The sequence below is a fragment of the Cordyceps fumosorosea genome (genome assembly GCF_001636725.1).
Source record: "Cordyceps fumosorosea ARSEF 2679 chromosome Unknown scaffold_4, whole genome shotgun sequence".
In the NCBI taxonomy this organism is placed as follows: domain Eukaryota; kingdom Fungi; phylum Ascomycota; class Sordariomycetes; order Hypocreales; family Cordycipitaceae; genus Cordyceps; species Cordyceps fumosorosea.
Genome location: NW_017387304.1, coordinates 533,273 through 555,919, shown reverse-complemented (window position 1 = coordinate 555,919; position 22,647 = coordinate 533,273). Strand labels below are relative to the sequence as shown.

The window sequence follows — 22,647 nt, the reverse complement described above, 5'->3', positions numbered from 1 at the left end:
AAGAGAAAACGAATGAAAGGGTGGAGGAGGAAGAGAGGAAGAAAGGGACAAGAGCTGCGTGCGGCTGCATACAGCCATATTTATCATCGGAGAGCAGGGTTGCATGCATGCATCCATCGCCCATCAAGCCATCCAGTCATTGGAGGAAGCAAAGGCGGCATCAGGCAGAGCAGGCAGAGCAGGCAGAGACAGACAGCCCAGGCAGCGGTGTCCCAGGCCGTGTGTGATGTGGCTGGCGGCTAAAAAGTCCAGCCCTCAACAGGATCGGCCTGCGAAGTTGTACAGTACGGTCAGGTCAGAACAGGACGGGACGGGCCAACGCAGACAGCGGGGGTGACTCAGAGGGAGTTGCAAGGAAGCTGAGCCAGGTAACATTGGCTGGGCGCTGGCGCATATCCAGTTTCAAGGCCGCGAGGAGGAACGGATAACTTGTCAGGGAGTACATAATAATCATTGGCTCCCGAGATGCCATCCATCTGGGGATCACAGGGCCTAGCAGTGCGCGGCCCTGGGCAACCCCGCGCGACATGGGTGTGGTGCATCTCTTTTCTCTTCGCGTCAAAATAATGTAACTAGTTGATTGGGCTGACTTGGCGGGAAGCGGTCGGCCATGGACGATGGATTATGATGCTGTGCACGAGATGCACAGCATAAAGGTAAATGGAAACAACTAATCACCTGCCGTCGTCTCGTCAATGGCTGCGGTGGCTACGAAAGGCGGCCTGTAAGGCGTTTTAATGGCAGACAAGTCGGCGCAGTTGTGCAGAAGGATGGTGACTACCATAGGCCCATCAAAGCCACACACACTCAACAGATTCGTTGGCATCTCGGACAAGTCACCGTGCAGATGGACAACAAGGGTAGCCTGGGAGAGAAAAAGTTGATCAATGATAGCATAGCGCCAATATGGTCGCCGGTCAGGTCGGTGTGCGACTAGGCAGCCATGACGACTATTGCATGGTGGCGTAACGGTAGGAGAAGGTGAAAGGATTCTGGCATGGAACATGACGAAACGGAACAGAACAAACATAATATGCCATTTCATGTCTTTATGGGGTTCCACGTGCTGGTAATAATAGACCTCTAATAATAGCGAATGAGAAGGACAACTGTGTCATACCTGGGATACAAAGAATGACGAATTGAGACATATATTAGGGAGCGAGGCCGTTGATGGTCCCTAGGTACCTATTGTCATATGTATAAACATATATGTAACACAGAAAACATCATCACTTGCAAAGCTAGAAGCATTAACTACAGCATATGTAGGTGCGCAGTTTCGCCAGAGGCATCTTGGAATTGCCCATGACGGGAAGCTTCCTTACCGTTTCATACTCAGCACCTTTAAGGTAGCGTCCCTCCAGCGCATTCTGTGCTGTAAATCTCCAGCCCCAGCGCCAATTCTGCGCTAGACCCCGCAAACTCAAAGTTTATTACACAGGTTACTGGTCAATCTCAGCTCGTCCTGCTTGAAACTAGTCGCAGATAGCGTCGTCCTCCTTTCGTCATATCCCCATAGCTTCGTGGGCCGCCTCTGCGGCCTCCCGGTGCTGTACTCCCCTCTTCTTCTTCAACTTCTTTACCTGTAACAACACTTCAACTAGGCTTGTGACACCAATTCCATTTCCCGTTTACATCATTGCCACGAAGTGCTGATTTACACGCCATAGCGGAACCCTATCCAGCTATCTCGAGCTCGCCATGGCTTCCCGTCGCGACCTGCTCCACGAGGAGGAGCGCGCCCGTACGTTCCCCAAGGTCTCCGACGACCTAGTTTCGTTGTACTTCTTCGGCCGACAGAATATGCTAACGCTCTCCGCCTTCGACTTCTGCAGTCGTGCCACCTCATGTCCGGGACCGACTCACGTCCGCCATACCGGCCTCCGACGTCACCAAGGTCTGCCTTCGCCTCCGGCACCTCGTCCAAGAATGCGTCCCTTGCGAGATGGATGAGGCGAGAATCACCACGCCCCATAGCAAAATTATTACCAAGCAGGTCATCCAGGCCGCCAAAGAAGCCGGTGGCGAGGCTCACAAATCATGCGTTGTGCGTATTTGGTCGGTGCCTTTGTCTCTCGTGCCTTGACCAACTCCAATGTTTTAGGTATACTCGCTCCTGGTCAACCAGAGATGGTTTCGCCGCGAGGCGCTCGCTGAGCTATGGGACGCCGGGCTGCATAACCTGCGCGCCGAGGCCTGTGGTGTCATTGCCAAGGCACTGTACGATTCGTCCCCGACACAAGTTTTCTTACGTCTTCCGCCGCTAATTGAGTTTGTACTTCAGCATCGAGACCGAAGACGACGCCCAGTACCTCATGCACGCCATTTTGCTCCGACGGTACTCGTTTCTCGTCGACGGCACGCCCACGACCCCCGTCAATGTCATCGAAAAGGCAGTCGACCTGCATTCGGTGCGCGTCATCGGCTCCTCTGGCTACCAGAAATGCATAAGCTACCTCTGGAGCGGGTGGCTGGTCCAGGACGAAAACGACGCCGCCGTCTTCGTCGACTACAAGAACAAGGACAATCCCAACTTCTTCGTCCACATGGACCCCGATCGCATGCGCGCGCCGCGCTATCAGAATGCTGCCCAGCTCTTATTCTCCCTCGTCTACCTCGGCCTCTACACGGCGGCCATCAACTCGGTCAACGCCAGCGGCGTGTTTGACGGCGCAGAGGTGACGCTGTATATTTTCACGCTCGGCTTCATGTGCGACGAGGTGCTGAAATTTTACAAAGCCGGCTACCAGATCCTCGGCTTCTGGAACGCCTTTAACGGCTTGCTGTACTTATTCGTGACGGTATCCTTTGTCTTTAAAGTTATCGGGCTCGTGCACGATGGCGACTCGGATTATAGGGATATGTATACCCAACTCAGCTACAACTTGCTGGCATTTATTGCGCCCATGTTTTGGTCGCGCCTCCTACTCTACTTCGACAGCTTCCGCTTCTTCGGTGCCATGCTCGTTGTCCTCAAGGTAATGATGAAAGAGTCCATGATATTCTTTGCGCTTCTCATTATTATCATTATCGGCTTCCTGCAAGCGTTTATCGGCCTGGACATTACGGAAAATAACATCATCGATGACGTACCCTTTATTGTCGAATCGATGCTCAAAGCAATTATGCAAAGTCCGGAATTTGATGGGTTCGAGTCATTCGGACATCCGTGGGGAAAAATTCTCTACTACTGCTTCACATTTGTTGTGATGGTATGTTGTCTACAAACAATCGCCTCGCTACACCATGTGCTTATAAATATGCCAGATTATCCTCCTCAATATTCTCATCGCACTCTACAACTCAGCCTACGAAGACATCTATGGAAATGCCGACGACGAATATCTGGCCCTTTTTGCACAAAAGACGATGCAATTTGTTCGCGCCCCTGACGAAAACGTGTACATTGCTCCGCTCAACCTGGTGGAAATTGTCGTCTCGGCTCTGACCGAGTGGTGGCTGCCAAAGCACATCTACGAAACCATCAACGACTGGATCATGGCGTTCCTGTACTCGCCGCTGCTGCTGGTCTCTGCCTTTCTGGAGACCAAGACAGCGCACAGGATCCGTCAGAACCGCGCAAGGGGCGAGGAAGACGACGATGTGGTCCACGAATGGGAGCAGCTGGCGCATGAAATGGACTTTGAGGCCGAGGGGTGGACGAAGACATGCAATGCCGTGCGACCTAATGTTGAGGACGACGCGGCGGTACTGGAAGTGAGAAAGCTTCAATCAGAAGTGGCGGAGCTGAAGACGATGATTGCCAAACTGATAGAGACGCGACAGGCATAGGAGGAAAGGCAGTGTTGGATATCAAAGCAGTCATGTATTTAGTGTGATTAAGTTTCGTTTCAATTTATTCACATAAATTATTTTGCGACTTTCATCTTCTTCAATGTTCATAAAAAGAGCAGTCCCCTCACTCGTCAGTCGGTGGAAAGAATCTCCTACAGTAGAATAAATGTTAGTATACCCTCGGGGTCAGCAGGTCAAGGTAGACTCACGGGATCATGACGTTATAAGCATCCACATCCTTTTCTTCAAATGTGACAAACACCACCTTTTCGAGCGGGCCCTCGTTCTCATCCAGATACTCCCTAACAGTCCGGCACGCCACGACAGCCGCCTCCATGCTGGGGTAGCCGTATAATCCCGTGCTGATGCCGCTGAACGCGAGCGACTTGAGGCCATTCACCGCCGCGAGCTCCAGGCTGCTGCGGTAGCAGCCACGCAGGAGCCACTCGCTCTCGTCGGAGTCGGAGTCGTAGATGGGGCCGACCGCGTGGATGACGTGGCGCGCTGGCAGGTCGTAGCCCTTGGTGATGCGCGCCTGGCCCGTCGGGCACCCGCCGAGGCCGCGGCACTCCTGGAGGAGCTCGCGGCCGGCGGCGCGGTGGATGGCGCCGTCGACGCCGCCGCCGCCGAGCAGCGACGAGTTGGCCGCGTTGACGATGGCGTCGACCTGCAGCGTGGTGATGTCGCCGCGGAACAGCGCCGCGCGTTGGTTGGCGGACGCCGACTTGGGCACCGCGGAGGCGAGGGAGGTCGGGAGGAGCTTGGCGTCGCGCCAGAGGGCGGCGATCGAGGGGATCTTCTCTGCGGGAACGACGGAGCCGGGCATTTTGAGGAATCTAGTTCGTATGGCTCGCATGTAAAGTATGGAGAGATGATATGTTGACCAGGTCTGATTGTTGTGATGATGTGGATGTCTCATCCAGATGCTTTTCCGTTTGCTGTTCGGCGTCGGGCCTTTTATACGGTACATTGCTAACATGGCAGTACAGCGGCAGCTGCTACAACGAGGAGCTCAGGATGTATATACAGTACATAGATGGGAGGCGCAAATGCAGTTCAAGAGCGATTTGTCTGGTAAAAATGAAATCCCAGACGCCTTTGCGGCAGAAACGATTCCCGCTCTATTTATTACCTATGTGACTTAGACATTTTTATTGGCAGTGGTGACGGTGCTGCTGATGAACGCCTGGGAAGCCGGGCGCCGCCCTGCTTCGCACCGAACTACAAACCTCTAAATAACTCCCCAACGCCGCTGGCTAAGGAAGAAGGGGCATTCGCGTCCTATATCCTCGCCATGCAAGTTAGCAGGTATTTAATCCTGAGACCTCTGGTAGCAGTGACCTTTGGTAGACCTTGCGATTTGCACATATACCAGACATGCGGAGTATGATTCATCCCCGATTCATGCCCACAACTGCCTACTGCAGGATGGCGAGATAATGCATTGCAGATAATCCAGCTGCACTAAATGACAGCGCCTTAGTAGATAGGGCTGCTTTTTGAAGTTGATAACGAGCGCAGATATGAAGAAAGAGTAAGAAAATAAATGGAGGAATACAATGCTAATGCTAGATGGTATGAGAAGCAAATTACGGTTACAAGGGAGCTACCTGAAACAAATACGCCCGAACAAATAGGCGAAAATCTTCAGGTAGGAAAAAAATTACAATAATTTTGGCTGCATTAGAGGTTGAAAAATCTGGAAAAATTACTTGAGCATCTACAATCGATTCATGAATAGACTCGTTGCCCAACTCCCGATAACAGCCTTTTAATTAGCCAAGGAGGGGCAACTGTTTTGCGCGTTGGTAAAAAGTTAGCCCCGCCATCGTGTGTGAGTCTTCGCCCCGCCGCTGTTTCTGCTTTCCTCACCACACTTGCCAACACAACGACACTTTAAATCTCTGTCTAGAGAGACTTGTCCGACCTTTTTACTTGTACGAACGCGCTTACAGATCGATAAAGGGTCGATTCCACGACCGGAACCAGCCACCATGGCCGACGAAGTTACGAAACCAATGGCCAAGCTTCAGCTCGACGAGGAGACTGGCGAGATGGTCTCCAAGGCCGAGTTGAAGAAGCGACAGCAGAAGCGGGCGAAAAAGGCAGCCCAGGAAAAGGCTCGTCAGGAGAAGGCGGCCGCCGGTCCCGTTGAAAAGAAGGCGCCCGCACCCAAGGTGGAAGAAGCTCCCATCGACCCTGAGGCCATGTTCAAACAGGGCTTCCTTGACGATGTCTACAAGGAGCGCCCGGTGAAGAACGTCATCACACGCTTCCCGCCCGAGCCGAACGGATACCTACATATTGGACACGCCAAGGCCATTGCGGTCAACTTTGGTTTCGCAAAATATCACGGCGGCGTCACCTACCTTCGATTTGACGACACAAACCCAGAGAAGGAGGAGGAGAAGTACTTCGTTGCCATTCAAGAGGTTGTCAAATGGCTAGGATTTGAGCCATACAAGGTCACATACTCTAGTGACAACTTTCAGAAGCTCTATGATTTGGCAGAAAAGCTTATTAATATCGGCAAGGCCTATGTCTGCTACTGCGAAGGTTGTCGTGTGACTCTGCTAAGACCTACTCGAATGCTAATAAATATTCATACAGATACCGAGATCAAGCTTCAGCGTGGCGGCGAAAAGGGCGCCAACCCGAGGTATCGTTGCAAACATGCTGATCAGACTCCCGAGGACAACCTGGCCAAATTCCGGGATATGCGCGACGGAAAGTATAAACCTCGCGAGGCTTTTCTTCGCATGAAGCAGGACATCACGGATGGAAACCCCCAGATGTGGGATTTGGCGGCGTACCGAATCAAGACTGACCAACCTCACCATCGCACTGGATGGGATTGGAAGATCTACCCGACATACGACTTTACACATTGCTTGTGCGATAGCTTTGAGGATATCACACACTCACTCTGCACGACTGAGTTCATTCTAAGCCGCGTTTCGTATGAGTGGCTGAACAAGTCGCTTGAAGTATACGAACCGATGCAGAGAGAATACGGACGTCTAAACCTGACCGGTACAGTGCTTTCGAAGCGCAAGATTCTCAAGCTGGTAGAGGAGAAGGTTGTTCGAGGCTGGGATGACCCCCGGCTGTATACACTGATCGCTATCCGTCGTCGTGGTGTCCCTCCCGGGGCCATTCTTGAATTTGTCAACGAGCTTGGCGTCACTACCAACATCACTACGATTCAGATCCACCGTTTTGAGCAGAGTATTCGCAAGTACCTCGAGAAAACAGTGCCGCGTCTGATGATGATTCTCGACCCTGTTCCTGTCGTTATCGAAGACGCCGAGGAACTCGAGCTGGATGTGCCTTTCTCCCCCAAGAATCCCAAGATGGGATCGCACAAGGTCCAATTCACGCCCACAGTCTACATTGACCGTTCCGACTTCCGCGAAGAGGACAGTAAAGACTACTTCCGCCTTGCGCCCGGCAAGTCGGTTGGTTTGCTCCACGCCCCGTACCCCATCAAGGCCACCTCCTTCACCAAAGACGAGACCACTGGCAAGGTCAAGGAGATCCGTGCTGTGTTCGACAAAGAATTGAAGAAAGCAAAGACATACATCCAGTGGGTTGGAACTGCTGGTTCGAGGAAGGTGGAAGCTCGCATCCACAATGCCCTCTTCAAGTCGGAGAAGCCCGAAGACGCTGAGGGAGGCTTCCTCAACGACTTGAACCCTGAGAGTGAAGTCATCTATCCCGATGCTCTCATCGAGTCTGGATTTGAGGAAGTCAAGCGCCGTGCTCCCTGGCCTGAGGCGGCCGGCGAGAGCGAGCTGGGCAAGGGCGGACCGGAAAGCGTGCGCTTCCAGGCCCTCCGTGTGGCTTATTTTGTAAGAATCTCCACGAACTTTATCTCTATGTGGGGTGATTTGCTAACAAGACATAGGCTGTGGACTCTGATAGCACCGATGACAAGATAATTCTCAACCGCATCGTAAGCCTGAAGGAGGATGCTGGGAAGAAGTGATTTGCAGGAAATTTGAGGCTTAAAACGTCTTTTTATATTTGAGGTGGGATTGTGCATTGAGTGAAGCGAAAAGGTTAAACAACATGGCATCGGAGTTTGGTGTGGTCAGACGACCATTGTCGGGGAGATTGTCTGAAGCCGCGACTGGGAGGGATGGCTCTGGTACATAGACAGAGTATGAATAGTGTTTCCGTGTCAAGAGTGGCTCGGAAGGGTGCAATATGAAAGTCATTGCTTTTTGTGTAGTTTTTCACTTGCTTCTTGGTTTCTCTTAGTACGCACCAATGCATCGATAATTGATATCTTGGGGCCCTTGTCCATGGTTACGGCGGTAGTACATCCAGGTACAGTACATGCGCTGCCAAGAAGACAAGACCGCGCTGGCGGCGGCGCGCACCGAGCGAGAACCCCCACTAAGACGGCAGAAGGCCGTTCTCGGACAGCACATTGCCGGCGGTCTGCAGCCGCGCATATTTGTCTTGTAGGCCGCTTCTAAAAAGAAAACTAATTTATAAAACTTGAATGTCATCGAAATGCTTGAATGAAATATTCAGCAATGTATCAGCGACACATGACCGCCGGCCTCGTAGCCGCCGGCCCCGTCAGTCGGCCGTGGCCTGTAGCTTCAGTTGTTTACCCCACCACAGCTTATGAGTTTGGGGTTGCCCCTCCTCCATGATTCAAACAGAACAAATATCAGCTTCCACCCCCTCTCTTCCGCTTGGCTTTTTCCTCTTGCATACTCGTTTCCCATCATCTCTCAAGCTTGAACATTCTCGTCCTACTCGATACCCCACGATCCGATTGATTTTACGTACACAGACAAATACACCCAGAGCACACAACCAGACACCATGGCTACAGGACGTCTTGCAGGCAAGAACGCCGTCATTACCGGTGCCGCTGGGTAAGCATGCAACAAACGGCAGATTCGGAGCAAAGCTTCAAGCTGACAGCTTTGTGCCACCAGAGGCATTGGTCTCGAGACCTCCATCCTCTTCGCCAAAGAGGGCGCCAACGTCCTCATGTCCGACATTTCCGCCGAGGCGCTCGAGAAGGCCCTCGCCAAGGTCAAGCAGCTGGTGCCCAACGCCGGCCGCGTCGAAGTCCTGGTACGCCAAGGTCCCTACCCCACGTCGTGACAAAAGCGTCACCAGCTAACAGCCGTTCCCTCCCAAACGACAGAAATGTGACGTCTCCAAGGAGAGCGAGGTCAAGGCCATGATCGACGCCGTCGACGCCTGGGGTGGCATCGACGTGCTCTTCAACAACGCGGGCATCATGCACGCCGACGACGCCGACGCCGTCGACACGCCCGAGGCCATCTGGGACCTGACGCAGAACATCAACGTCAAGGGCGTGTGGTACGGGTGCAAGCACGCGGTGCTGTCGCTGCGCCGCCACGGCAAGTCGCGCGCCTCCATCATCAACACGGCCTCGGTCGTCGCCCTCGTCGGCGCCGCCACCCCGCAGCTCGCCTACACGGCCTCCAAGGGCGCCGTCCTCGCCCTCACCCGCGAGCTAGCCATGGTCCACGCCCGCGAGGGCTTCCGCTTCAACTCCCTCTGCCCCGCACCCCTCAACACCCCGCTCCTCCAGGACTGGCTCGGCGACGACCAGGCCAAGCGCGCCCGCCGCGAGGTCCACTTCCCCGGCGGCCGCTTCGGCGAGGCCGTCGAGCAGGCACACGCCGTCGTCTTCCTCGCCAGCGACGAGTCCAGCTTCGTCAACGGCCACGACTTCGCCGTCGACGGCGGCATGACCAAGGCCTATGTCACCGCCGAGGGCCCCGCGGCCCCGGCGCCCCAGAACAACGCCAGCAAGAACTCTCTGTAAGGCGGACGCGGCTGAAGTTAACAACAGCGATGCCGAGTACGGGATTTACTTCGACATTGCTGCAAGTTTTCGGGTGGCTGATCCACGCGGCAATCAAGAACGGCCATAGCAGTATAGAAACGTGAAATATAATGTAATTGTCTAAGTTATCAAGTCTGTCTCCTACTCGAGAGTTTGTGCTTTGTAGATCAACCCATCTGCGAACTTGACAAAGTGTCCGAAACATTTACAAAGTGTCCGGAACAGTCTTATTGTCTTGTATTCATCTTTTTGTATTGATTGTATGCATTCATCTTATTCCCTTGCTAGATTGGCTTCTCTTACTCTGGTATCTACGCTCGCGCCATCATTCCCCCAACAGGTCTTCTAGTGAAACTGACCCTCGGTGTTGCCGTCGCCCATGCTCTTGCTGCTGGAGCTGCCGCTCTGGATCGCACCCAGGATGCCGTCAATGTACTTGGCGCCGCTCCACTTTTGGTGCGTGAGCACGTCGCAGCCGAGATCCTTTTCGCGGCGCTGGACGAGCTCGACGTACGCCTTCATGCCGTCCGTCTTGAAGTTGCGCGCGAGCTCGGTCGAGATGGTGGCGGTCGAGTGGACGCCGGCGAGGGACACGAGCTGCAGGACGAAGCCCTCCTTAGCGATGTCCCAAATGAAGGACTTGAGCGTCTCTGGGGTGAAGCCGTGGGCCATCCAGTTGAACGACGGCGAGAGGTTGTAGACGAGGCCCTTACCCGGGTGGACGGCGCGGACGGCACGGCCGAGGGCGGAGGCGACGGCGACGTTGGGGTCGCCCGTCTCGACCCACAAGAGGTCGGCGTAGGGTCCGAAGGCGAGGGCGCGCTTGGTGGCGGCCTCCATGCCGGCGCGGAAGTGGTAGAAGCCCTCGCGCGTGCGCGGCACGTCCCAGTTGAAGTAGACGGGCGTCTCGGCGTAGTGGTTGGCGAGCGCGCGGCGCCGCGTGACGCCCATGTTGCGGTCGGCGGCGGTGGCGGCCTGGAACTCGGCAATCTTGTCCTCGGCGACGCCCTCCTTGCGCATGTGGTCGACGGCGGCCTCGTCAAAGGTGACAAGGCGCGTCTTGGCGACCCAGTTGGCCTCAAAGGCGTCAATCTCGGCGCCGGACGCGCCCTTGGCCTCGAGCGACTGGATCGTCTCGGCGAGCGGCTCGAGCGACGGGTCCGCGACGCCGAGGATGAACTCGTGGTCGCGGACGTCGACGGCTGACGAGATGAGCTTGCCCGACTCGGAGTCGGTGCGCGCGATGACGAGGTTCTCGCAGCCCATAACGTCCCACTGGAAGCGCGCAGCATTGAGGCGGTTGATGTGCTCGCCTGTGGGAACGAGCACCTTGCCGGCAAGGTGACCGCACTTCTTGCCGCCGTGAAGCTGGTCCTCGAAGTGGACAGCAGCGGCGCCGTTCTCGGCGAAGAGCTTGGCGAGCTTCAGGACGGCGGAGAGGCCGCCGTGGCCGGTGTCGCCGTCGGCGATGATGGGTCGCAGGTAGTCGACGTATGGCGTGGCGGCGCGCTCGGCGGCCGTCATGGCGCGGCGCGCGTCCCACTGCTTGCGGTCGTGCATGGACTGCGCCTTGGCCAGGCGCTGCACCTGGTTCGGCACAGTGTTGTACGGGTAGTCGCCAAAGTCGGGCGAGACCTCGTTGGTCGTCGTGAGGAGCGAGGAGCAGGCCCAGCCTGAAATGTAGAGGACCTCCTGGTGCGGCGCTTGCTGCGTCATCTGGACGGGGTCCACGGCGCCGACTGCGATGCGGGTGTTGTAAGCTCCCGTGGTGGGATGACATCTTTGCGGAGAGCAGCGGTGTACGTACGTGTATGAATGGGCTCACCCTTGGACTCGCGCTCACGGATCAGGTTGAAGAGCTTCGAGGCCATGACGGAGCTCGGGTACTGGACAGTCTGGGTGCCTCGCTTGGAGACGACGTCGGCGGCCGTGTAGGGCCGCTTGATGCCGGTGTAGCGGGGCGACGACCACCAGGCCTCGACCTCCTTGATCTGTGCATCGTAGAGGGCATCCTCGGCCTCGCCCGCCTTTTGCGATTCGGGCAGGAGCTGGAAGGCATCGGCCGGTGCGGACGCGGACGCGTAGGGGTTCGTCGGCGCGGACATGGCAGCCGTGGTGCTGAGGGCTCGGATAGCGGCGGGAAAGAGTGCTGGCCGGGTCGCGTGGGAGAGCAGGGCTCGTTTGGGGATGGATCGAGCCAGCGATCGTCGCATCATTGTCACGATTCAATTGTGTGTAGCGAGATCGTTGCAAGACTGGGGAATTGGCTGCTTCTGCTTTTTGTGTAGGATGATGTAGTGGAAGAACGGTTATAACGGAATGGGCATGCCGTAGCAGCAGCAACAGCCACAGCCGAAGACAGCCGCAGACGGAGGGAGGGGCGAACTTTTGGCTGATAAATCCGGGCGATAACCGAGCACAAAACTCGGAGGAAGTGGCGTTGCGCTTGGTATTAGCGAATAGAATCATTTTTTTTAGACAAATTCAGCTAAGAAAAAAACTGTACTCTGGGGAACTGGTTCAAGTTTGGTTGAGCATATCCCAGGCTGGTAGAAGGCTACATTGTAGTGCCCAGTGCCCACCTATGTATGTATGTACATAGCGTCTGCCACATGATACCAGGAAAGCCAGCCGAATCGAGGTTGTGCCGGGGGTGGTTTCTGTCATATCTTCTATCCAAATTCGGATATGAGCCTTAAAAAGACATTTTATTCCTCAAAGTCAAAGCTGAAGGCATTAACTACCTACCAGTCGTACCTAACTACATCCAGCTACCTATCTGGGCACATAATCAATTAAGTAAGGGATGTAGTTACACAAACTTGATCACTTACGAACTCTGCTAAAATAGATCAATTCATAAATAATTAACGTGTATCGAAATAGATACGTAGTTTTTGCCTGGTGCACGCCTAGTAGCCTGCCGGGACCGGGCATGATCGTATTTCATCATGTATTTTCTACGCGCGTTTGTTGTGCTTGGGTAGGTTTTTAGGCAATCAGTACCTCCGGCCACTGCCATGTGAAGGCGTATGATTGCTGGGTCCCACTACGTAATAAGGGTACAGCCGAATGCCATTTGCAAAATGCAGCAGGACTTGCGGTGAAACGTGCGTGGGAGGCTGACTCGGAATGGGCGTGGGTGGTTGTTACTGGTAGCTCCACTAGGTAGAAAACTCTACGATTAGTGTCATGGCAGAATATTTTAATGTACGTAGCAGGTAAATACCGTAAAAATAGCGTGTGATCGGATTGTCCGGCTTTGTGGCGAACTTGTGAGACGGCCAGTATCGAGACACATCTTCTTCGTCTGTTGATGTGAGTCTGACCGGATAAGGTACCTCGTTGCCCACTGCACACCGTCACAGTGCTGGGTGTGTAGGTACAGACCTGGAAGTGCTTGGAGTAGCAAATGAAACAAACACAGCCAGCTGGGTAGTGATGTAGCATTGATTTCTACAATTTTGGGATAAACTTCTTTTTTACCTGTATAATGCACTCTTATAAACTTCCCTTGTTCGAGACTGTTATGCGTAGAGTGAAGCTTACTGTCACGGCGTCATGTTAGAAGTACAACAAGGCCATAACTTCGGAAGTGTAAGCTCCCCTACAGCATCGAACCCTTGACTACGATTCCGCAAGGCAATTTCAAATTGCGGGCGATGCGGTAGTTACGGAGCAATTCCAAACTTTCCCCACGATCTCACTCCTACAAGGTTCTCCCAAACCCGCCTGGTGGCCAGATGCTGCGACGAAAACGAAGGGCTGACTGACTGGGGCGCAAGCATCTGAAATGTCCTGTGCCTGGTTCGCCCGAGTCAAAGTGGCGACGTCGCCGGCTCACCGCCCTTGGCCGACACCCCTTTTAGGTTTAGTCTTTAGTGTTTGATAAGCTGATTAGCCTCGATAAGCCCGTCTGCCAGCTGTCTAACCTTTTTTTGGTGGCAGTGAGAGAAATTAAAAAAAAAATCGGCTTCCAGCGGGTGCCACAGCACACAGCCAACCAACTTCACTAGCCAGCCCACCTCCCACCACCCCTCCCTCTTTTGCCAACAGGAAAAAAAGTTTGTGGACTGGCCTACATAAAACTCGCCCACCATCTCCTCTCCGTCTTCATTCTTTCCCCTCCACCTCCATTATCCTCCTCCTCTTCATTTTTGGTCGTCCTCCTCCAGACGAACCCTGGGTACTGTCCTCCAAACAGTCCTTTTTCACCTTTTGTCCCTTGCTTGAAGGCTCCTCCTCCTTTCAGCAACCCCAAGCCGCCACAGAACAGAACGACCCCTCCATCGTTCCTGTGGGCTTCGATTAGACCGACTTTGTCGACATACTCATAGATTCTCGAAGGACGTTTAGTTTACGTTTTCGGGTCTCCTCCTCTTATACCCTCGGTGCTCCAGACTCGAAATACCCCGCCAGTTTTAATCCCGAAAATCACAATTATGTCTGAGAACGCTCAGTCCGTCAAGGTGCTCGACGAGCTCTTCCAGAAGCTCACCGTCTCCAAGGAGGCGGCTGAGATCAAGGAGTCTTCCGCCGAGCTTGCCTCTTTCATCAACGGCCGTATTGAGGACCAGGCTGTCCCTACCAAGTGAGTATTTTCGTCTTCTCTCTCTCGTCGTTCGTTATTCTGCGGCGACTGGCTGCTGGCCGTGCTACTTGCTGCCCCGCCAAATGCCGCGAGCACAAAAATTTTTTTGCGCCCACCGTGGCCACTTGGCCTGGCAACTGGCGACCCCGCCACCCTGCTACGGCACAAAACGGGAGCTTGTCAGGCCTGCTGGCGAAACTGCCAACAACTCCCCGCCCCCGCCAGCCAGCATCACGAATTACAAGATCCTTTTCATTATTTTTCCCTTGCACAGCGCTAACCACTTTCTGCAGGGTCATTGACGATATTACCAAGAGCCTCACCAGCAAGAAGGATGCTGGCGCCCGTGAAAAGGCTGCCGTCGCCATTGAAGCCATTGCTTCTCACTCCGAGGTCTCTGCTCACGTTGAGCCCTACCTCATCGTCCTCCTCCCTACCCTCCTCGCCGCTGTTGGCGACAAGACCCCCGCCGTCAAGAATGCCGCGAGCGCTGCTGTTCTTGCCATCGCTGGTGCCATCAACGCCAATGCCGTCAAGTCTGCTCTCGCTCCCATCATGGATTCCATCCGCAACGCCCAAAAGTGGGCTGAGAAGATGACTGCCCTCGACTTCATTGATGCTCTCGTCAAGTGTTCCCCCGCCCAGCTCGCTTTCCGCGTACCTGAGCTCATCCCTGTCATCTCTGAGGCCATGTGGGACACCAAGAAGGAGGTCAAGGAGCGTGCCTACAAGACCATGGAGCAGCTCTGCCAGCTCATTGTCAACAAGGATATCGAGCGCTTCATTCCTGAGCTCATCAAGTGTATCGCCAAGCCTGAGAACGTCCCCGAGACTGTCCACTTGCTCGGTGCCACCACCTTCGTCACCGAGGTCCAGGAACCCACTCTTGCCCTCATGGTTCCCCTCCTCGACCGTGGTCTTGCTGAGCGTGAAACCGCCATCAAGCGTAAATCCGCCGTCATTGTCGACAACATGTGCAAGCTGGTCGACGACCCCAACATTGTCGCTCCTTTCTTGCCCAAGATGATGCCCGGCCTCCAGAAGAACTATGACAACCTCGCTGACCCCGAGGCCCGTGAGAAGACCAAGCAGGCCCTCGACACCCTGACCCGTGTTGGCAACATCAAGAACGGTGTCATCCCCGAGGCCAAGAACGACGGTGCCCTCAATGTCGTCCTTCCCAAGGTCAAGGAAATCTTCACCCCCAAGTACGGTAACTACCTCGAGAAGATGGTACCTGTTGCCGAGCACATTGCTGCCATTGCCGGTCAGCTCATCGACGAGAAGGAGTTCGAGCTCAGCATCTGGGTTGAGAACCTCAAGTCCTACGTCGCTGTCATCACTGGCATTGACAACGCTGAGTCCATCGTTGACACCATCCGCAAGAAGACCGCCCCCGCCGCTGCCGTCGAGGATGAGGCTGAGCCTGATGAGGAGGAGGGTGAGGACCTCTGCAACTGCACGTTCTCCCTTGCCTACGGTGCCAAGATTCTGCTTAACCAGACTCACCTCCGTCTCAAGCGTGGTCAGCGCTACGGTCTTTGCGGCCCCAACGGTTCCGGCAAGTCCACCCTCATGCGCGCCATCAACAACGAGCAGGTTGAGGGTTTCCCTAAGCAGAGCGAGGTCAAGACCGTCTTCGTTGAGCACGACCTGGACTCCGCCGATACTGAGATGACCACCATTGACTGGACCATGAAGAAGCTCGAGGAGGCCGGTGTCAAGACTGGCCAGGCTGATGTCGAGACCCGCCTCAACGAGTTCGGCTTCACCGAGCAGATGGTCAAGGGCGAGATCTCCGCCCTCTCTGGTGGTTGGAAGATGAAGCTCGCCCTGTGCCGTGCCGTTTTCGAGCAGCCCGATATCCTTCTCCTTGACGAGCCTACCAACCATCTGGACGTCAAGAATGTCAAGTGGCTCGAGGAGTACCTCATCAACTCCCCTTGCACTTCCATCATTGTCTCTCACGACTCTGGCTTCCTTGACAACGTCTGCCAGCACATTGTCCACTACGAGCGCTTCAAGCTTAAGCGCTACAAGGGCAACCTGATGGAGTTTGTCAAGCGTGTCCCCTCCGCCAAGTCCTACTACGAGCTTGGTGCCTCCGAGATCGAGTTCTCCTTCCCCGAGCCCGGTTTCCTCGAGGGTGTCAAGACCAAGGCCAAGGCCATTCTCCGTGCCACCAAGATGTCCTTCCAGTACCCCGGCACCTCCAAGCCCCAGATCACCGACATCACCTTCCAGTGCTCTCTCGGCTCTCGTATTGCCGTCATTGGTCCCAACGGTGCTGGCAAATCTACTCTGATCAACGTTCTGACTGGTGAGCTCATCCCCACCCAGGGTGAGATCTACCAGCACGAGAACATCCGTATTGCCTACATCAAGCAGCACGCTTTCGCCCACATTGATAACCACCTGGACAAGACTCCCTCCGAGTACATCCAGTGGCGTTTCCAGACTGGTGAGGATCGTGAGACCATGGACCGTGCCAACAAGGTCATCACCGAGGATGATGAGAAGGCCATGGACAAAATCTTCAAGGTCGAAGGTACTCAGCGTCGCGTCATTGGCATCAACGGCCGCAGAAAGTTCAAGAACTCCTACGAGTACGAGTGCTCTTTCGCCCTTGGTGAAAACATCGGCATGAAGAACGAGCGCTGGGTTCCTATGATGTCCGCTGACAACGCCTGGTTGCCCCGTAACGAGCTTCTGGCCTCTCACCAGAAGATGGTTGCCGACGTCGACATGAAGGAGGCTCTTGCCTCTGGTCAGTTCCGTCCCCTTGTCCGCAAGGAGATTGAGTCCCACTGCGCCAACTTCGGTCTCGATGCCGAGCTTGTTTCCCACTCCCGCATGCGTGGTCTGTCTGGTGGCCAGCGTGTCAAGACCGTCCTCGCCGCTTGCTCGTGGCAGCGTCCTCACTTGATCGTCCTTGATGAGCCTACCAACTACCTCGACCGTGACTCTCTGGGTGCTCTGTCCAAGGCTCTGAAGAAGTTCGAGGGTGGTGTCATCATCATTACCCACTCGGCTGAGTTCACCAAGGACTTGACTGAGGAGGTCTGGGCCGTCATGGACGGCAAGATGACTCCCTCCGGCCACAACTGGGTTCAGGGCCAAGGTGCCGGCCCCCGTCTCAAAGCTGACGACGACGATGAGGAAGAGAAGTTTGACGCCATGGGCAACAAGATTGTCACCACCAAGAAGAAGGTCAAGCTGTCTTCCTCTGAGGCTCGCAAGAAGAAGAAGGAGCGTATGGCTCGCCGCAAGCGTGGTGAGGAGGTCTTCTCCGATGAGGACGACTAAACAATTCGTCTCTTTAAGTTGCGAAGTTTGTTCTGTCTTTTTTTCTGCATCATCGGTCACCCCCTTTTTTCATGCCTGGCAGCAATTCACCCCTTAGACAAGTTTTATTTTTCTTATTTTCCTTTGTTTTTCTTCATGCGGCGGGATTATGGTAACAGAAAAGTTGCAATGATTTTTGATGGTCACGATTGTTTGCATATCAACGCAAGCTACATCTACATAGACACGAAGCGACGGAAGTAAGGATGGCCCGTCTGGTTTCATTTGACGCGAAAAGGAATTATCTGGATTTGTTTTTCTTTCCTTGTTGATGCTTGAATGGGGGTAATTTATCTGTTGGCCTCTGGCGGGAGGGGGTTGCTCCTTGTCGTTGTTCAAAAGGGTTGGAGGACCTTTCTGAAGAGACGGAATGAGCATAGCCTCTTCTCGGCCGGGGCGCCACTCTCATGGGTATCAACATAGGTAGACTAGGAAGAAAAGGGAAGATAAAAAATAGATTTCTGAATTAGAAATGCCTTGACAAATATTGCCTTGAGTGAGTGAGCAGAAAGAAATCGCTGAGGTTCTAGAAGTAAGCTAGTACCGACAAACTCCTGCAGGTTTCGAGGATTCTTGCCTGCGGTCAAATGGTACTTGTTTCACTGAAATTATTATGAGACCTGCATTACACTGCATTGAGTTCAAGAGACATGCATTACATTGCATTGAGTTCAAGAGATATGCATTACATTGCATTGAGTTCAAGAGACATGCATTACATCACATCAAAGTTGAGTATTTTTGATCAATATCATTCGTCATATATTTGGGTATAGTTAAGCAAAAAACAAATGCGCAGTCCTCATTGAAAGACTTTTCGCGCGAGCCCGCTGTTCTTCCCTTGCTGTGCTCAATGTCCTATTTATTGCGTGGGCTTCCTGAGGGCATGGTTTCCAATGCCAGCCCAATTCCAAGATTGTGCACTCCAAAAGAGACAAGCAAGAAAAAAGCCACGCCAGATCTATGCAAAGTTGCTGCGGCTTGCCAGCCAGGTGAGCAACGCCAGCCAGCGAAGGAAAAAGGAAGGGTGATGAAAAAGAACAAAACCCAGAACGTATGTCTTCAAGGATATACAGAAAAAAGACCAAGAGGTATCAGGACAGTCCTTAAAATGACACATTGAAAAGGAAATCTAGTCAAGCAGACGACTCCTCAAACAGATTAACCCTCAATCTGTCGTACCTTGCTCTTCTTGTAGCCGAAAAGAGCCAGCATTTCGGTCCAGAAGCCAACAGGGGGCTCGGTGAAGCGATTCTCGTAGGCGTCAATGGTGGGACGCTCCCAAACAAGATCAACCTCAGCAGGGTTCTTGAGCTTGGTGCGCTTGAGGAGCTTCCAGCCGAAGAACAGGATGGGGGCGAGGCACTGCATGGTGTAGTTTTTAAAGAACTTGTCAGGGGTGATGGGGTGAGAGAAGGCGGTGTAACCGTAGAAGAAGATGATGAGGAATTGAATGAAAATGGCAATGTATGCACCGTAGGGCTGGAAGCGGCCGTAGTAAGGGAGGTTCCTGCGGTCGACACCCTGTGCCTGGCAGGCGCGGTAGTAGAAGATGAAGGTGATGGACATGCCAATGTAGTCGATGATGCCACCAGCGGTGATGAGGTCGACAAACCAGGTAACAACGATGGCGGAGCCACTTCCGACCTGAAGGAAGGAGAGGAAGGGGAAGCACATGACGACAAAGAAACAGTAGATGGGCACACCACGGCTGTTGCACTTGCGCAGGAAGGCAGGGGCGCGTCCCTCGAGAGCGAGACCGTAGAGGGAGCGGGTGGCGCAGTAGGTGTAAGTGTTTCCGGCAGAGAAGATGGAGGTAAGCATGAGAGCGTTGACAATGTGCGGGAGGACCTGAATACCCATGGCCTCCATGGCAATGACGTAGGGCGAGGCGCCAGCGTCGGAGCTGCCACCGTCACCAAGCTGTACGTTGACGAGGGTTGGGTTGTCGCAAGCCAAGACAATACCGACAGCGAGTGCGCTTCCAAAGAAGAAGAGACCAAAGCGCCAGTAGATGGTCTTGAAGGCGGTCTTGATATAGATTCGGGGGCGCTTAGCCTCGGCGGCGACCATGGAAATGTATTCGGGACCGACAACGGCAAAACTGGCACTCCAAAGAGCACCAAGGAAGCCTTCGAATCTGCCTTTGGCGCCTGTGGAAATGTATTCTTGGAAAGCAATGTGCTTCCAGTGGGTAAAACCATAGGCATTGTGCTGGGGGTTGCCACCGACCATGGTGATGAAGGTGAAGGCGAAGAGGATGAAGAGAAGAATGACTTTGCCGCCAGAGAGCCAGAATTCAGCTTCACCATAGCCACGGACAGCGAGAATGTTGAGAGCACTAGATTGCGTCGGTTAGCCGTTTTGTTTCGTAATATTTGTGCAGGTTGTCTCGGGGTTCATTAGAGAAGTAACCCGCTTGCGCTCGGGCAGGCAGACAGACGAAGTAGATCGAGGGCGACTTACGCATAGCAGATGATGACGGCGGCACAGATTCCAGCAGTAGGGCCAGGTTGCTTTACGCGACTATCCCAGAAGCCAATGACGAGGTTGAGCGCGGTGATTTCAAAGGGAATGAGCAGAGCTTCGTAGATGAAGAAGTTCCAGCCAATCATGAAGCCAAGGGCGTCGTCGACAAAGTGACCGGCGAGACGGATGAAGCCCCCAGAGACGGGATAGAGGACGGTCATTTCAGCAATCGAGTTGTTGACGAGGCCGAGGACGAGAGGGTATAGGGTGAATGCGATGAGAAGACTGGCGGGACCACCCTTGGCGAGGCCAGCGCCGATGCTGACGAAGAGGGCGGTGCCGATGGAGCCTCCGATGGCGATGAGCTGGATCTGGCGGTTATTCAGGCGGCGCTGCAGGCCATCGGCGTTGTCGGCGATGTGAATTTCGCCGTCGAGACTCGGGGGAGAGCCAGGCATCTCCATCTTGGAGTGCTTGTCCTCGTCGGTGGTGGCCATGATTGCGACGGGTGGGTGGGTGGTGGTGGACGATGGTGGGGGTAGTCAAAGCCGCGGGGTGGTGAGGCGCAAAGCGAATTGCGCCGGCGGACAGATGATGTAGATGATATAAAGTAGAGCAAGTTACCAAGGAAGAGAAAAGGCAGCAATTGTCTACAGTAGGAGAGGGTGGAAGGAGGGAGGTTGAAGGAGGGAGGTTGAAGGAAGGAGGGGAGGGTGAAGGAACGGACGGAATGGGAAAGTGGGAAACGGATGAAGATGGGAAGGCGCCGAGTATTATAAGCAGAGGCTAGTCAGGGTGAGCAGGACAGAAGTAGACAAAGAAGCAGAGCGGAAAAAAGGCAGAGAGAGTCAAGCAAGGCAATCGACAGAGAGATTGGCAGTGAGCGGCAGAGCCGTAGACGGTCAAGCCGAGTGAGCTGTGGAGCCGGGACGGCGTGGGAATGCGCAAAGCCGGCCGTTGCTTTCTGTGTTGCTGGACCACTAATAATGGTCTCTAAGATACTCAGTACAGTGAGGTGAGTGGTTCAGTTTACAATAAAACTAACTAGTCTGCTCTCAGGCGAGACACTGGAAGAATGGACAGAGGACCAAAAAGATGGTGCCGCAGATGGATGGGATTGTGGCGGCGGCGGCGGCGGCGGCGGCGTCTTGGCGGACAATTTAATGTCTGCCAGCTAAAACCGGCACTAGCTGGATTGCTTGGTTGGGTTTAGTGCTGGCGCAGCAAGGTGTGGGGGCACCGAGTGCAAGTGAGTGCAAGTAGCGTGTACCTGCCACATACATACATCCATACACACTGCAAGTAGCGATGCAGGGCGAGAGAGTCAAGAAGCCGCGTTGGTAGACAATGATGCGACTAGAGTAGAATTGTCGAATAATTTTTAGATTTTAATCTTTAATCTATTTATCTTTTGAAAACAGGTCGCGCGTATTTCATGAACCCAGACTATGAAATAGCAGGACAGAAAAGCCACAAGGATGAAATACAGACCGCCTCAAGTCTGTTGGTGGTTCATAGGTACCGATGACCACACCGTCCCTCGTCTGTGGGCCGCATGCGACCAGCTAAACCACTAGGTAGGCTGAGGCTGTGGCCGGACGGGGCTGGCAGGTACATAGGTATCGTTTGTGCGAGTGGGCTTTATTCCTTTTTTTTTTCAAGCTGCTGCTGCTTTTACAGTACATACATACATACCTTGTCTTGTCTATACCTGCAACCAACTGTTCAGCCTGCTAGACAACGCCGCAAGTAGCCCTGTACACGCTGCACAATGGGAGACGGGTTTTTCTTCTCTTCCTGCTAACCGATGAGCCCAACTTTGACTCATCATCTCCGAGACACCCTTTTCGCTGACCACCAGCTCACAAGTACTCTCCAGGCAGCAGAGCCTATCAATCAGCCTTGTTCCCCTCTAGCGAGGTTGCGGATAAGCACCAACCATGTAATGTACTGTAATGATATCCAGCACCCAATAAGCAGCTAACCTCGATTACCGTCCTTTCGCCGCCCATCGAGATTCACGCCCGCTTGTGAATAGCGAGGGCGGGGATGCCAATGGAATACTACAAGTGGCCAGCTACCTACAGTGCGTTATAGACATACATGCACACAACAGTACCTGTGCTAGCGGAGAAACGCCCCAAAGTGTAAAAGTTCAACAACAGCAAACCCCCCGGCGCCTCGCCACATCCAGCCATTGCCAATCAGTTGGGTGTAGATTTTGCCTTATCCAATTCTTATTGGACAATTGGCCGCGGAGCATTTGCTCAGTCGTCGGCGACCCCCCCGCGCATCGTCAAAGAATCGCCTCCACAACTTGCGACAACCAGTCTGTTGGTCTTGCCCCCTCAGATTTTCACAAACTCGATCCCGATGACCCTTGAATCCCCAAGACCCTTCCTTCCTTTTACAAATAACTACCCCCAAAGACCCTGACAATCGCGTGTCCAGTTTTCAAGGTCGTGCCCGCATGTTCTCCAAGATGCGCATCGCCATACATGGAGACTTGTTTAGTGGGCACGCCCAGCCGAGAGCTCGTCCGCAAATGAAGAGCAATACGAGTAATGAAGAGTAATAAAAAGGCCAGGCCCCGCTTACA

At 54.0% G+C, this 22,647-nt stretch overlaps 7 protein-coding genes across 7 annotated transcripts; 4 read left to right on the top strand and 3 right to left on the bottom strand.

Moving 5' to 3' along the window:
* Positions 1 to 1,704: 1,704 nt before the first annotated feature.
* ISF_02361 (potassium ion channel Yvc1) lies at positions 1,705 to 3,795 on the top strand (the record flags this gene model as incomplete). Its single annotated transcript, XM_018845967.1, has 5 exons — positions 1,705 to 1,747; positions 1,839 to 2,050; positions 2,108 to 2,223; positions 2,288 to 3,215; positions 3,271 to 3,795. 5 exons carry the CDS (start codon positions 1,705 to 1,707, stop codon positions 3,793 to 3,795), a joined length of 1,824 nt encoding a protein of 607 aa, XP_018706674.1.
* A 208-nt stretch (positions 3,796 to 4,003) lies between these two features.
* On the bottom strand, positions 4,004 to 4,624 carry ISF_02360 (LRP16 family protein; the record flags this gene model as incomplete). The annotated part of the gene is made up of 1 exon (XM_018845966.1): positions 4,004 to 4,624. One exon carries the CDS (start codon positions 4,622 to 4,624, stop codon positions 4,004 to 4,006), a length of 621 nt encoding a protein of 206 aa, XP_018706673.1.
* A 1,168-nt stretch (positions 4,625 to 5,792) lies between these two features.
* On the top strand, positions 5,793 to 7,786 carry ISF_02359 (glutaminyl-tRNA synthetase; the record flags this gene model as incomplete). Its single annotated transcript, XM_018845965.1, has 3 exons — positions 5,793 to 6,354; positions 6,409 to 7,649; positions 7,706 to 7,786. 3 exons carry the CDS (start codon positions 5,793 to 5,795, stop codon positions 7,784 to 7,786), a joined length of 1,884 nt encoding a protein of 627 aa, XP_018706672.1.
* Positions 7,787 to 8,640: 854 nt separating this feature from the next.
* ISF_02358 (short-chain dehydrogenase) lies at positions 8,641 to 9,622 on the top strand (the record flags this gene model as incomplete). Its single annotated transcript, XM_018845964.1, has 3 exons — positions 8,641 to 8,693; positions 8,757 to 8,898; positions 8,951 to 9,622. The coding sequence occupies 3 exons, from the start codon at positions 8,641 to 8,643 to the stop codon at positions 9,620 to 9,622; spliced, it is 867 nt and encodes a 288-aa protein (XP_018706671.1).
* Positions 9,623 to 9,988: 366 nt separating this feature from the next.
* Positions 9,989 to 11,856, bottom strand: ISF_02357 (mitochondrial 2-methylisocitrate lyase; the record flags this gene model as incomplete). Its single annotated transcript, XM_018845963.1, has 2 exons — positions 9,989 to 11,382; positions 11,451 to 11,856. 2 exons carry the CDS (start codon positions 11,854 to 11,856, stop codon positions 9,989 to 9,991), a joined length of 1,800 nt encoding a protein of 599 aa, XP_018706670.1.
* A 2,229-nt stretch (positions 11,857 to 14,085) lies between these two features.
* On the top strand, positions 14,086 to 17,540 carry ISF_02356 (elongation factor 3; the record flags this gene model as incomplete). The annotated part of the gene is made up of 2 exons (XM_018845962.1): positions 14,086 to 14,234; positions 14,528 to 17,540. The coding sequence occupies 2 exons, from the start codon at positions 14,086 to 14,088 to the stop codon at positions 17,538 to 17,540; spliced, it is 3,162 nt and encodes a 1,053-aa protein (XP_018706669.1).
* Positions 17,541 to 18,740: 1,200 nt separating this feature from the next.
* On the bottom strand, positions 18,741 to 20,545 carry ISF_02355 (Amino acid/polyamine transporter I; the record flags this gene model as incomplete). The annotated part of the gene is made up of 2 exons (XM_018845961.1): positions 18,741 to 19,920; positions 20,046 to 20,545. The coding sequence occupies 2 exons, from the start codon at positions 20,543 to 20,545 to the stop codon at positions 18,741 to 18,743; spliced, it is 1,680 nt and encodes a 559-aa protein (XP_018706668.1).
* Between the last annotated feature and the right edge of the window lie 2,102 nt (positions 20,546 to 22,647).